Source organism: Macaca nemestrina, chromosome 16 (assembly GCF_043159975.1).
Source record: "Macaca nemestrina isolate mMacNem1 chromosome 16, mMacNem.hap1, whole genome shotgun sequence".
Classification (NCBI taxonomy): Eukaryota; Metazoa; Chordata; class Mammalia; order Primates; family Cercopithecidae; genus Macaca; species Macaca nemestrina.
This window is the reverse complement of record NC_092140.1, coordinates 38,097,490-38,112,029: the sequence shown is the minus strand read 5'-3', so window position 1 is coordinate 38,112,029 and position 14,540 is coordinate 38,097,490. Positions and strand designations below refer to the sequence as shown.

Sequence of the window (14,540 nt, the reverse complement as noted above, 5' to 3'; positions counted from 1 at the left end):
AAAAGGCCACGTTTAGGAGTGATAGTTTGGCAATACAACATACACTCAAGGCAGATGACAGAGTACGAACACATGCATCAGGAAGAAAGCTGGACATACTGCTATTAAGATAAGTAATATAAGATAGTGAGTAGTTAAGGTGAAGTGCCATGAATGAGTTATAGGTATACAGAGAGACTGACCCCCACAACCCCATAGCCCTAAGGGCAGTTAGGTGGGGCCTGAACCTGAAAGATTCCCTGGGCTGGTTACAACTGTGATGACAAACTTAAATCAGGTGTTGTACAAATAGCAAATTTCATCAATTCTTAGATAAGTATTTTTTCATATTTACATCAGGAATTATAGTGAACATCACATCAGATGGCTTCTTATTTATTTATTTATTTATTTTCATTTATTTTTTTTGAGACGGAGTCTTGCTCTGTCGCCCAGGCTGGAGTGCAGTGGCAGGATCTCGGCTCACTGTGAGCTCCGCCTCCTGGGTTCACACCATTCTCCTGCCTCAGCCTCCCAAGTAACTGGGACTACAGATGCCCACCACCACACATAGCTCATTTTCTGTATTTTTAGTAGAGGCGGAGTTTCACCGTGTTAGCCAGGATGGTCTCCATCTCCTGACTTCGTGATCTGCCCGCCTCGGCCTCTCAAAGTGCTAGGATTACAGGCGTGAGCCACTGAGCCTGGCCTCAGATGGCTTCTTAAAGTGACGGTTAACCAGGGCAGCAGTCATGACTCAGTTGTTTTTGCGGGTGCATGCATGAACTTCTTCATAGCTCTTCTACACTTCTACAGAGTTATGAGTATTGTTTGCTCTATATTTACTATGTTTAATTGCCATTTATAGCACAATAGGGTGACTATAGTCAATAATAACTCAATAGTACATTTTTAAAATAACTTAAGGAGTGTAATTGGAGTGTAACTCAAAGGATAAATGCTTGAGGGGATGGATACCCCATTCTCCATGATGTGCTTAGTTCACTCTGTATGCCTTTCATGTACCCCATCAATATATATACCTACTAAGTATCCCTAAAAATTAAAAAATAAAATTTTAAAATATTGACATTTAAAATGTCTTTTAAAAGACTATGGTGTAATTTGGCATAACAAAAAGTTACTGGGTATGGAAATAAGCATGAAAACAGAACAACAGGTTGCAAACTTGTACTGGTGAGGCAAATATGGACTATTGGAGGAATAGCCACAATTCTGTGTATTCTTGCAAAGCAACCAAATAATTTACAATTTCTAAAAATGGTGGATAGCTTTGAGTAGATAAGTTAGTCAAGTTGCTTATTTCACTTTAAGGTTGGAGAAATCACCAAATCCCTCAGAATATAAGAAAAAACTGTATTAGGATGAAAGAACAGTTTTTGAGTCACAAGTACTCTTGTTAAGGCATCAAACGTTAATTTGCCAAAAACTTCCTGCTGTCTTTGAATAGAAGCTATTAAATTTCCAAAGATGTATGATTCAGCAGTTGCTGCAAAATGTAACTATATGCTTAGTCAGGTAGGAAATAGCGATAAACCTTTACATGCTTTGACAACCATCAAAATTATACTGCCCATGCTAAAGGTACTAAAAGTGCATGGATTTATGTAAATAAGTGGCATGACACTATGACACTATGCATAGGCATGCCACTATATTTAACTGAAAGCTGTAAAATATTTAATAAAATCTTCTGTGATGATATTGTGCATACTCATAAGAAGGGGATGCACAATGTTTTAGCTGATGATCTAGTTGCTGTGAACACTGAATTAGCAAATACTAAATCATTGCTTCTGGGGGAAGTACAGGTTAGGTTTCTGTGAGCCTGTGGTGACAATATTTTCATTAGATAATACATAACCTTGTTTTATGTGCATTTCTATTTTTAAAAACCTTATGTAATATATATTGTTGATTCATTAGCACTGAATTACAGCCAACAGCACTGTAAGTGAAAACCTGAACAAACCTTATCTAATACTTGTATTTTCTCTGTAAGGCACATGAAAACCTTCTTGGACTTGGGATCACTAAATAGCAGTTGAGCACTATGCTTGGGGGCTATTTTAAACATTGAATTCACTGACAAAAATCTCAAAAATGGGAAAATGAGCATTAAACAGACCATCGAGAGGACACCTGTTTCCAGTATAAGAGCTGCAAGAAGAAGGCAGAGTATCACCTTGCTCAACCTTGGCTGGGAACTAAAATTTTTTGCCACCCTGTGAATATTTGTGAGTGACCATGAGAACTCTGTAAGTACAGATTTGGGAATTACCAATAAATTTTAGCAAGGAGTTCAAAATGCAAAACCCATAAATAATGAGGATGGACAGAATTTTGTAAAACTTCAAAGTCATATGGCAAAGGATGTGGGTAAAGGGAAGATTAAAAAATTGGAACCAGTGATGCCCAATCTTGGGATCCGTCTCAGACTTTTTGAATCAAAATCTGCATTTCATATTCCCCAGGTGTTTCTATGCACCTCTGAGACATGCTGCCCTCAATACCATGATAGGTACATCCATACCAGACGGTGGAAGTTAAACTGTATAAACCATATAAACCAGACGGTGGAAGTTAAATTGTAGTTTAACTCTACAAATTACAGTCCTACATTTGTAAAGGTTTTATGGGTCTAAAGGTCTGGGGTGTGCTAGGACAACCTCTGTAAGGTGAAAGACAAGTTCCTGCATCTTGCAATTCCTATTAAGAGCAAAATGGCAGACCACCTACTGGGCCTCTTTAGCTTTTGGAGATAGAATATACACGTGGGAATACAGCTGCCAATTTGAGTGGATCCCTAGCAAGACAGAGCTCTGTAGCAAGTCCCTGCTGGGATGCAAACTGTCTTGCTATCTGACCTTGTGTCTCAGCAGATCCAATGTGGCTAGCGTCCCTGGAAGATAAAGATGCTGTGTGAAGTCTTAAGCAACCTTAACAGGTGAAGCACAGTGCAGAACCTCAGGGATCTGGAGCAAGGCCATTCCTTTGATAGTAAGTAATTTGAAAAGCAGCCCCTGGCATGCACTGGGCCCAGGAGAGACTAAGAGTCTGGTCATGTAACTCTAGTGATAATGCAACTAAGCCCATCACAAGCTGGACACTGCCAGTTTTACCAAGCCAAAGTGTTAGGTGAGTATAGCAGCAATGCATTAGGCAGATAACGATGAAGAGGAGTTAAGGTAATGAAACACCTCTGAAGTCAAAGAACAGTGGCCAGAAGAACATGGGTGGGAGAGTTGGAAGTTTCCCAAGAAAAGCAAGCTCAGCATAATATTATCTTTTTCTGACTCCCTAACTGCTCTCTACCTGAATTTCCTCTATTAGGTGCAGAATAGTAACATGCACTCTTGCCCAGGTCAAATTTATGGAGTTATCATTGATAACTTCTGCTTATCAAAGGCATCATCCCTTAAAACAGTATCTCTTTAATCTGTGCCTTTCTCCGTGGCTACTGTCTTAATTTTTTCAGCATTTATTTCTCACACGTTTTCCACATTATCGACAAGTGATGTTTCTGCATATCTGATCATCCCATTTATTCTTCAGATGTTTACTGAACATTTTCTATGTATCATGCACTGGGTTAGGCCCTGGATAAATAATGTGAAGAAGAAAAAAGAGACAATGTTACTGGGCTCCTGGAATTTGCAGTTCGGTGAAAAAGATACGTAAATCCTGCTTAAGATCCTTCAGTGGTTCCTTGCTGTTTTCAGGAAGCCCAGATGTCTTGAGCGGGTTGCCTCTGTTTACCTCTCCAGCATCACCTCTAATCAGTACCCTTTACTCTGCAGCCACAGTGCGTTTTCCCTTCTTCACAGCACCCTCCTCTCTGCCTGGGTAAAGTCTACCATCTTTTAAGGGTTCAGTCCAGCAATCCACTTTTTCAGGAAGACTTCTGGACACTCTCCTCCCCCTTCCTCCGTAGTTCCAGCACATCTCATGCCATCACTATCATATAGGTACCACGCTTTTTATCCTGATTCTCCGTTGTCTTGTCCACTGCCTCTACTCCACAGTGAACTCAACTTTGTGTCCTCAATACTTAGTACAGTGATTTCTAGTAATCGACATTTTTTCTGTCAAATTGAATCGGATATATAGAAATACCCGCTGCCTCCCGCAAGGGCAGATAAGGCCAACCCATCACTCCTGCACCCCGACAAAGGAACAACAGCACCGTGCTGCACGGAGTCCTCTGGCCCTGCTGCCTGGCAATGGGTAGCCACCTGGGCGTCTGTCTCAGAATAGGACTCCACGGCGCGCCTCCTAGCGCCATCGGTTGACACTGCAAGAATGGGAGGGGGCCGGTGAGCACGCGGTCCCAGACCTGCGCATGGCGCATGCGTAGAACGCGAGCGCTCGGCATGGCTCGGCTCGGAAGAGTCCAAGCGTGAGGGGACAGGACTGTGAATTCAGATACTGTTTTTCTCCCGAAATAGGTATTTGGCTCCTATTTTTTTCCTCCTCGACAGCATCTTAATTTAAAATATGACACTTGACCTACGGACCTGCAGGGACCGGTTAAGAGGATGAGAGGCCAAACTCTTTTTGGTGTTTAGGCGCCCCTACTCGGGGCGGTGTGTTGGGAGGGCCCAGGTCAAGGCGCGCGTGGGCGGAAGCGGCTGCGGCGGCGGCGAAGGCGGCGGCTGTCAGAGCTGGAGGGCCGGGCACCGCGGCCATGGAGGGTCAACGCTGGCTGCCGCTGGAGGCCAATCCCGAGGTGGGCGCGCTTCGGGGCAGCCCTGGGCCGTGGGCAGGCGCAGAGGGAGCCGGCTTGCTGCCGCGAGTCCACGGTAGTTTGTCTCTAAAGCGTGTTCTCTGTTTCGTTTTCAGGTCACCAACCAGGTGAGTGAGGTGTCTGTCGCTCGGGACCTCGGAGTCCTTTCTGTCTGCTCGGTCCGCTTCCCTGCTGGACTTCACCTCCACGCTTCCAAGGATTCTGGGATTTAATTTCTTGAGGGCCCCTCTTGTTCGGCTTTACGCGGGTCCGCCCCTTTCAGAAAGGGCCATCTCCCTGCCACCTGGCTCCTGGAGATGCTCCCACCACTCCTCTGGTCCCATTCCTCAGCCACCACGTATCTTGGGGACTCCGGGTCAGAGGTTTGGAGGGACTTTTACCCTGTATTCCTATTCCCCTTCTTCGTTTTGCCTCCTGTTAGTGCCGATTCCATAATTTTCCTTCTGTTGTACCTTCTGGATGACTAATTTGCCCACACTTCCTGACTCCAAGCTTTGTAAACTCGCCCACCCAGTTCTTGTAATTTCATCCACCGCCTGCACTATGAAATCATCTTCCAATCATCTCTTGCCCCATCAAGTCACTTTTCTTCCCCGCCACGCCCCCTTTATCCTACAGTCTTTTAAAGCTGGACATTTAGTTGCTGTTGTATCAAAGAAAGCTCAGTTTAGTAGTTCCCACGCCATTCTTTGCAATCTACAGCAGTTTAAGTTCCTTCTAGGTGTTGGAGGTTGGGGTTTGGGGAGGGACGAGGGAACATCTCCCAGTTACTCAGAAGAACAGTAAGTGCTACCAGGTATAAACTTTTGATCTGCTCAGGTGTGCCTTATCTTACCCTGGTTTTTTTCATTCTCAACAGCTCATTTATTTTTTTACTGCTCTCCGAGTTTATCATACTCCCCTTACCTCCACCATCTTCCTTCTCGTCACCAGGGAACAATTAACCGTGTTCTTAAAAAAATTGGTTTTTGGTTTTCAAAGCTTCTAGCAAATTCCCTGGACAGAGAGACATCCTTGTCTTGTTCTCTATCTTAGGGAGGAAACATTTGATCTTTCACCATTAAGTATGTTAGCTTTAGGTTTTTGGTAAATGTTTTTTAAATCGGGTTAAGGAAGTTCCTCTTTTCCCACTAGTTTGCTGAGAGTTTTTCTTATGAATCTGTGTTGAATTTTCGCAAATGATTTTTCTGCATCTCTGAGATGATCATTTAAGGAAGAAATAATACCAATCCTACATAAACATAGAAGAGGGGAGACGGCCAGGCGCGGTGGCTCACGCCTGTAATCCCTAGCACTCGCGCTCTGGGAGGCTGAGGTGGGCGGATCACCTGAGGTCAGGAGTTCGAGACCAGCCTGGCCGGTGAAACCCCATCTCTGCTAAAAATACAAAAATTAGCCGAGTGTGGTGACGCACTCCTGTAATTCCAGCTACTCGGGAGGCTGAGACAGGAGAATCGCTTGAACCCAGAAGGCGGAGGTTGCTTTCAGCCGAGATTGCATCACTGCACTCCAGCCTGGGTGACAGAGCAAGACTCTGTCTCAAAAAAAAAAAAAAAAAAAAAAAAAGACACTTCCTAACTAATTTTGTGCTAGCATTACCCTGACGCCAAACTAGACAGTTCATAATAAGAAAAACTGCAAATCAGTATCCCTCATGAACATGGATGTAAGAAATCCCCTACAAAATATCAGCAAATAGAGTACAGCAATAAATATATAAAAAGAGTAACATATGACCAAGAGCAGTTTATCCTGGTGTTGCAAAGCTGGTTCACCATTCAAAAATCAACGTGATTAGCCATATCAATAGACTAAAAACACTTTTTAGATGATGTTAATTGTTTTAACAAACTGTAAGTTTGTGTCAGTAGGAACTTATGTCCTGTGATTCAGCTGCTAGTGGACCTTGTTCCTAGGGTGTCTTGAAAAATTATCAAACACATTAATATTTTAGGGGCACCTTTTTTAATACCAGTAATCTGAACAGGAGCTGGTGATTCTTTGGTGATTAAAATATTCATGGTTTTCTGCTTTTCAATCTAGTTGAAAGACAGTAAACAAGCAAACAAGTCATTAGCGTTTATTATAAGTACAATAAGAAAAAGAACATAGTGCTTTGATAGAGACCATCAGGGAAAATGTAATACATGGAATAGTGACAGGAGACCTTTCTGAGATGATCTAAACAGACAAACAATGTTATTTAGTATATGATTTTATACTATATCTGACATGCTTTTGCATGATTTAGTTTGTTTTAAATTTATTTTTTAAAGAAATAATGTGCTTTTAGTGGGAGAATGGACAAGTATGTAAGAAGTGATTAGTTATAACTAAAACTTTTGTGGTTGTTTTATTTTCTATGTTTTAGTGGCAGAACCAAGAATAGAAGATGGATAGAAATGTAGTTAACTGACTTAGAATTTGGAGAATGAATAAACCCTAACAACAATATCCATCCCACCCTCTTTTATTTCCTCAACCTAATGGAATGGTAGGATCTTGGACTCACTCTGTTACCATCTGGTAATTGCATGTGGTGTTGTTACAATCAGTGTGAGCAAATACTGCTTTAGACTCTGATGATGCCTAGTGTTGTATAAGAATGGCCATCACATGTCTACTACATGCAGATGAGTATTAATTGTTAGACATTAGCTAGTAACCATGTGTCTCAGCAAATGTGGTAGACAGTGATTTCTCTTGTTGGTTAGCATGCTGTCAGCCCTTTTAAGGATACTGTGTCATGCTACAGGTAGGACTTAATCAGAATAAAATGAGTTAAGTGATCAAAAAAATTATTTAAACATTTTAAACTCTATTTACCTATGCATTTAAAGGGGTAAATGCAGCTTGCAGCTGATGGAAAGTTACAGATAATTAAACCTCAAGAATTACAACGTTTATAGAATGTGATATAGGCAGTCATTATTATTTATGACCATACTAAATCTTCATTGTGATTATTTTTTTGTGATTTGAGTACAGTACAACCACATGTATATTTTACATATTGTTGTGCTTTGGAACTAATGGTTTTTTTTTTTTATATGGACCCCTTCCCAACCCAAGGATGATTTTTTCTACTTGTGATTTTATTGAGGAGGCAAAATATTTTCTAGCATAATATCGAAAGGGAAATAAATTTACTATAGCATAACTATTCTATTTAGCCTGTATGCTTAGAGTTAGAAAAAGAATTAGAGATCATCTGCTGGCTTATTGCCTTAATCACAATAAATCATATAAATTCTCATAAGAATTCTTTAATTAGTAGATACCATTTTAGGAAAAATTCTTTGTTATCCTGTCCTCCTTGAGCTGCTGCCTTATCTGTTCTCCTTCTTTGTAAACTTTCCACAAAGAATTGTTCATAGCTGCTGCCACTGCTACCTCAGCTCGCATTCTTTTCCGTATTCATTCCTTTGTAGCTTGCTTCTGTGTGTACCATTTTGTAGTAACTACTTTTGTCAAGTTTACTAATGATTGCCACTTTGCCACAGTGATCACTTTTCTGTCACCGTATTTCTTGGCCTTTCAGCAGCATTTGGTAGTATAGCCCACTCCATCCTTACTGAAACATTATCTTTTCTTGGTTTCTGTGATAATTCTGATTGTCCTCTACTTTCCTAATTGCTTCGAAGAGTCTCCGTTGCTAGATCATCTCCCTTCCAACTTCTAAGGAGCTCCTCAGCCACTTCATCTTAGACTGCTAATCTTTTCTGTGTTTTCTTGCCCTAGTCATGTTTTCTGTTGTACAGTTCTAATACCATCAGTTGTCACATAGATGACCCCATGTTCCTCGAAACCCTGACATTGCCACCAAATTGGAAATCTGTGTATTCAGCCAACTCTTTGGTATCTCCATCTGGATGTCTTATAGATACCTTAAACTTAATATGGCCAAAAAAGAAGTACGGATTTTCATCTTCCCATCTCTGCTCTAAACCCATTTCTTCCCTATCTTCCAAGGGCATAGCCATCCATGCAGTGTTTGAGGTGACGAGTTGATGCCATTGATTCTTCTTTCAGATTGCCATTCCAGAGAGGCTGTAGTGTCTTGATTTGATTCTTGGATTGTAATCTCTGCTTTGCTATTTACCAGCTCTGCGACCATGGGCAGTTACCTAACCTCTTTGTGCCTTAGTTCCTTAATTTCTTCCTTTCTTTTTTCCTTTTTTAAAGACGGGGTCTTGTTCTATCCAGGCAGGCTGGATTACAGTGGCACAATCATAGCTCACTATAACCTTGGAATTCCTGGGCTCAAGCAATCCTCCCACCTCAGCCTTCCAAGTAGATAGGACTACAAGCTTGCATCATCACACCCGGCTACTTTTTATATTTTTTGTAGAGACAAGACGATTTTACTCTGTTTCCCAGGCTGGTCTCAAATGCTTGGCCTCAAGCAATGAGTTCCTTCATTTCTTATAATCTTTTCTAATCTTGTAAGATCACTGTAAGGATCAAACAAATTACTACATGTAAAATATGTACAACAATGTCTTGAACAAAGCATGCTCTCCATGAATGTCAGCTATTTTTAATCTGTTTCTCATTCCTCGGATCTAATTGATCTTAAGGACTCTTCTTGCAAAGGCTATTCCAAATATGGCTATTCCATTTCAACTGCCACAGTGCAAGCCACCATCATCCTTAGCTTGGACAACTATAGTAGGCGCCTAAGTAGTTCTTCTGCTTCTCCTTTTGCTTCCGTAAAATCTAATTTTCATATATACCCAAAGTGGCCTTAAATAAATGAGAATCCCATGTTATGACTTCCTGCTTATCATACTCTTCTGGTCTTCCAATGCTTGTGCTTAGAATATACTTAAAACTTTTTTGTTTTTTTAAACTTTTAGCTTCAGGGGTACATGTGCAGATTTGTTATATAGGCAAACTCGTGTCACAGGGATTTGTTGGAAAGATTATTTCATCACCCAGGTACTAAACCTAGTACCTAATAGTTGTTTTTTCTGATCCTCTCCTCACCCTTCACCCTCAGGTAGACTCCAGTGTCTGTTCCCCTCTTTGTGTCCATGTGTTCTCATCATTTAGCTCTCACTTACAAGTGGGAACATGTGGTATTTGGTTTTCTGTTCTTGTGTTAGTTTGCTAAGGATAATGGCATCCAGCTCCATTTCAAGCTTGTATCATGGCTGAATGAGGAGATACTACCCATCTCCTTTCCACTGATGCTGTGCTGCAGTCTTTGAATGTGGAGTCTGTTCTTGCTTCAGAGTCTTTGCACTTGCTCATCCTTTGCTTGAGTCATCCACTCCTGGTTGTTTCATGGTAGGTTCTTTTGATCTGTGGCTCAAGTTCAAGTCATCTCATCAGTGAGTCTTTGAGTACACGCTAAATTAGCCTCCCAAATCTGTACTGTCATGTTTTCTTCATAGTACTTCCCATCTTGTGAAATTACCTTGTTTATGTGTATACTTGTTTATCATGTGTATCTTACCACTAGAATGTAAGTTCTGTGAGAGCAGGGATGAGTCTGAAGTATGAGAACGGTGCCTGGCTCATAGGGGGCCGTCAATAAATAGGTAGTTGTCAGATGGAAGAATGAATAGATCTTATAGACCTGCTTTCCTGATCCAGAAGATCCCCCAACATTATTTTTAATATGGTCATGAATCCTTTGCCTATCTCAATGAGCAGCGTTCTGTCTTTTAAAGTGGTTTAATTTTTTTATTATAATAATGAGAATAATATATAAGTAGAAGAATTATATTTCTTTTATTGAAACAAAATCTGCTTTCCTGTAACCTTCTCCAGTTGTCTATCATTCTTCCCATTGAAACTATAGAGTAAATCTAATTGCTTTTTAAAAAAACTCTTTAAATTTAAAAAATTTGTTTTTTTTTAAGATGGAGATCACACTATGTTGCCCAGGCTGGCCTCCAGCTCCTGGGGTCAAACAATTCTGCCACTTCAGCCTCCTGAGTAGCTGGACTACAGGCATGTGCCACTGTACCTGGCTCCTAATTGCTATTTTATGATATTACTAAAAATATCTAGGGACAGGGATCATAGTAATTTCAGTCCTCTCTGAACATGCTTAGAAACTTCAGCTGTGATGTCTTCCAGAACCTTATCCTTCTGGTCACCTGCCTTTGGGCTTTCTTTTCTTGGTCACTGACTTTCATAAAATGTGCCTCCTATAGTGTATTTTCTGCTGAATAATCTTTGTTGAATACAGTGGGCTATTACATTATCTTAAATGATCCTTCTTTTAAAGCAGACTGACATTATATCACCTTTGTTGGCCATTTTGTTAGTTAGTCCATATTGAGCCTGTAGTGAAGTAAATTTCATTTTTTCTTAATCTGCACATAAAATATTTTCAGTGTTTCCTCATTATGTACATTAATAATTATTCTGTCTCTATTAAAATTTATTTTTGCTAGTTTCTACACTGCCATTTTCTCATTTAATTTATAGTTATTCTCCTAGTTCTACATTTAGCAGTTAATACTAGTTTACTGGTAGTAATATCAAGTAATTGCTAGGTAAGTATAATTTTACATCATAATTCACATCATTAATAAATTAGTAACAAGGCAGAATCTCTGGCTGCCCTGAGCAGACCATTAAAGACCAGAGGAAGTGGCTTTAATAACAAATTTGAAAGGAAAGTGAATTTTATCTATTTTTTTAATTTATAAAATCAGAATTTTTGTTATTTGACTGTCATATAAAGAATGAGGAAGAATTTGTTATAATGTAGGAACAGGAATGAACAGTTTTTTAAGACAGAGAAGTCTAGTTTGTGTGCAAAAACCTGGAGGGAAGAGATGGTTATAGACACTTTGAAAACTCTCAGGAGTCCATTGTGGCCAAGTTAGAGAATAAAGTACCAGAGAGATACTCTGGGCAGAGAGAAATGAAGCTGGAAAAGTAAACAGGTGCCATAGTGTTCAGAGCCTTGCATGTGAATTCTGGCAGGGACCTTGAAAAAGCACTTAACCTCCCAGACGTGGTTTTCTTAATTGCCTGGTAGAAGGATACACTGGGTTGAGTGCAGTGGTTCATACCTAGTGAGCACTTTGGGAGGCCGAGGCCAGAGGATTGCTTGAGTGTAGGAGTTTCAGACCAGCTTGGGCAACATAGTGAGATGTCTCTACTAAAAAATAAAAAAATTTAGCTGGCTGTGATGATGCATGTCTGTAGTCTCGGCTACCTGGGAGGCTGAGGCAGGAGGATTCCTTCAGCTCAGGAGTTAGAGGTTGCAGTGAGCTGTTACTGTGCCACTGCACTCCAGCCTGGGCAATGGAGTAAGACGCTGTCTGAAAAAAAAAAAAAAAAAAGAAGATAAAATGAAACCTGCCTTGCCATGGCAGTGGAGGTGAAGGGGGTGCTGCTCCTAGCTCCTCACATATAAGGGTCTCAAAACATATTTACAAATAATTTTAAATATTCTTTATCTGGTGAAGAAAATTGTCATTGGACCATGGAATAAAAAGAATAAGTTGACTAAAGATTTTTTAACAGCCAAATATTAAAATTTATTAATTATTTTTCTCAGTTGGCCAAAATTTTAGAGGCATTGTGAAAATTTGTTGAGTTAGAGTTTTTTTTGGTTATTTTATTACTCAGTATTTAAGTTTGAAAAGCCAGAAGACTGGTGTTAGAGGTTATGAAACCTTTTATCCTGTTTGATATGAATGGGATGCTTCTAATTAATTGTGTAGAGATGGCTTTGCAAATGCATGTATAGGTAATTATCTTTGTGAGTAGTCTGGAAAAATTTGTTTGGTATAGTTTTAAGACCATCATTTTGTGTTTTCTCCTAGTTTTGTAAATTTAAATAGAAAACATATGCATATCAGTTCTATAGATTTGTAACTTACAGCTACATATAATTATTGTAAAACTAATGCTTTTATAAAATACTAGAAAATAAAAAGATGGATTCACGCCACCCAAGCTAACTGCTAACATTTTAGAAAATTTCCTTCCTATCTTTATTTGCATATGATCATTTCAAACACAGGTTTTTTTTTAATTGTAAAAGTAGGACATTTTAATGACTTTTTTTTTCAAAAGAAGTGGGTGGTAAAAGTTGACCCTCTTCTCTACCCTTTCTCCACTTCCCAGAGGTAGTCTTTATAGCTGCTTTTCTTCTTTGTATTCAGATAGCTAGCTTCCAGTGAGCCTGACTCATGGCAATCTGGAGTCAGGATGTAACTAATATATTCAGTAGATATTAGTTGCATTAAACTTTATATCTATCTCATTTAATTGTTGATATGAGTAAAAAGTTAAAAAGCATGATTCTGGTTAAAATTTAATCAAGTTATGATTTTATCTACTATTTAATCATTCATTATGTCCTCAGTTTCATACTAATTGGTATCACTACAGTTGCTGCCTTTGGTTCCTAGTACTTTTTGCACTTGTTAGCTTTGGCTGACATGGAGTAGATTTGCAGTGAACTGATTTACAGTACTTGCTGATTTTGTCCAGACCTTTCACTAAAATATTCTAACTGTGACTTTTAGTTTGCAGCACAGATGTAAAATTGCTCTGTTGTATGTACCATCTTGTTTTATAACTTTATAACAGGATGACTTTGGGCGTACATAAAATTAACAAATAAATTTAAATTATCTTATCAGGGTTCATGATACTTTCCCTTAAAAGGCATATTTAGGTAGTCTTCAGATTTGATAAATGAATGCTAGGGATTTTAGATTAGGAGCCAAATGTATCTTTTCTATTTCTTTTCTTCATTATACCAAGGCTTCACTGATGTATATAGACATACAGATGGCTAGGTTATCTACTAAAGTAGAGATGTAATCTTTAGTTAGTTCTAGAAATATAACTTGGGTGTCTGTGATTCAGCCATGTACAGTGCTAAGCAATGGGATTAAAAACATTGAATAAGACACAGTTTTTTCCTTTGACTTTGCAGTTAATTTTTATCCTTTTTGGTTTTTCTATAGAATTGAATACTGAAAAAGCATAGACTAGGAAGTTTGGAGGAAGTGGAGAAAGGAGCAGGAAGTAGTTTGAAGTGCTTTAGAGAGCTATAAATAGAATCAAAGTGAAGAATGGATATAACAGAGGAGCCCGTTGATCTCCTCAACCCTGGACTCTTATGGGGCACGTGACTTGTTGCAAGAATGAACCTAATCTATGTTGAACGCATTCTTCTAAGAAAGTTTTTATAAATCAGTACATTTATTATTAAACATACCTAGAAACTTATTTTTGACCAACGATATGATTGGCAAGTAAATTATCTTCTACAAACAGAGAAATGAAGGGATAAGGACAGTTGCCCTTTAAACAGGAAGGTCTTGTCTTACAAACTCAAATGCGTTTGAGATGAATAACACTGTTTATATACGTGTCATGGCTTCCACTGGTTTTGCAAGACCTCATTTGATGATCTAAGTACATGTGATCATTCTTCACTGAGAAATGCCTATGGCACCTTTCTTGTTTGTTTTTAATTTCAAAATTTCAGATGTTAGACCAGCAAATACTATAATGTGTTCTTGAGGTAAGATACAGTGATGCATTTTTAATATGATTTTTGTTTCCTCTATTCCTTTTTTCTGTCATCTAACACTTATTTTGTAATGATGTATTTAAAAAAATTATCAGCTTCTTTCAATATAAAGTTATTAATTTATTGTGAAAATGACATCATTCTCATTTTTTCTCTATGTGATAGATTAAGGTCTGACATTTTATTTTCCTGTGACATCTTAAGAATTGTAGACAAGCACTAATCTTTTGTTACAGTTATTTTGCCAGATATAAGGGAGGCAATGAAGTT

General features: G+C 39.1%; 1 protein-coding gene across 3 annotated transcripts in view; it reads left to right on the top strand.

Annotated features, from left to right (window-relative positions):
* Positions 1 to 4,621: 4,621 nt before the first annotated feature.
* The window catches only part of LOC105481739 (ubiquitin C-terminal hydrolase L3), a 58,110-nt gene continuing 48,191 nt past the window's right edge, over positions 4,622 to 14,540 (top strand). The window contains exons 1-2 of one of the 3 annotated variants that reach the window (XM_011741451.3): positions 4,625 to 4,729; positions 4,843 to 4,854. In XM_011741451.3, the coding sequence (XP_011739753.1) occupies positions 4,688 to 4,729; positions 4,843 to 4,854 (54 nt within the window). In that variant the 5' untranslated portion in view covers positions 4,625 to 4,687. Of the gene's footprint in view, positions 4,730 to 4,842; positions 4,855 to 14,540 lie in introns of all 3 variants that reach the window. The other 2 variants (XM_071081207.1, XM_071081208.1) reach the window with 2 other exon arrangements.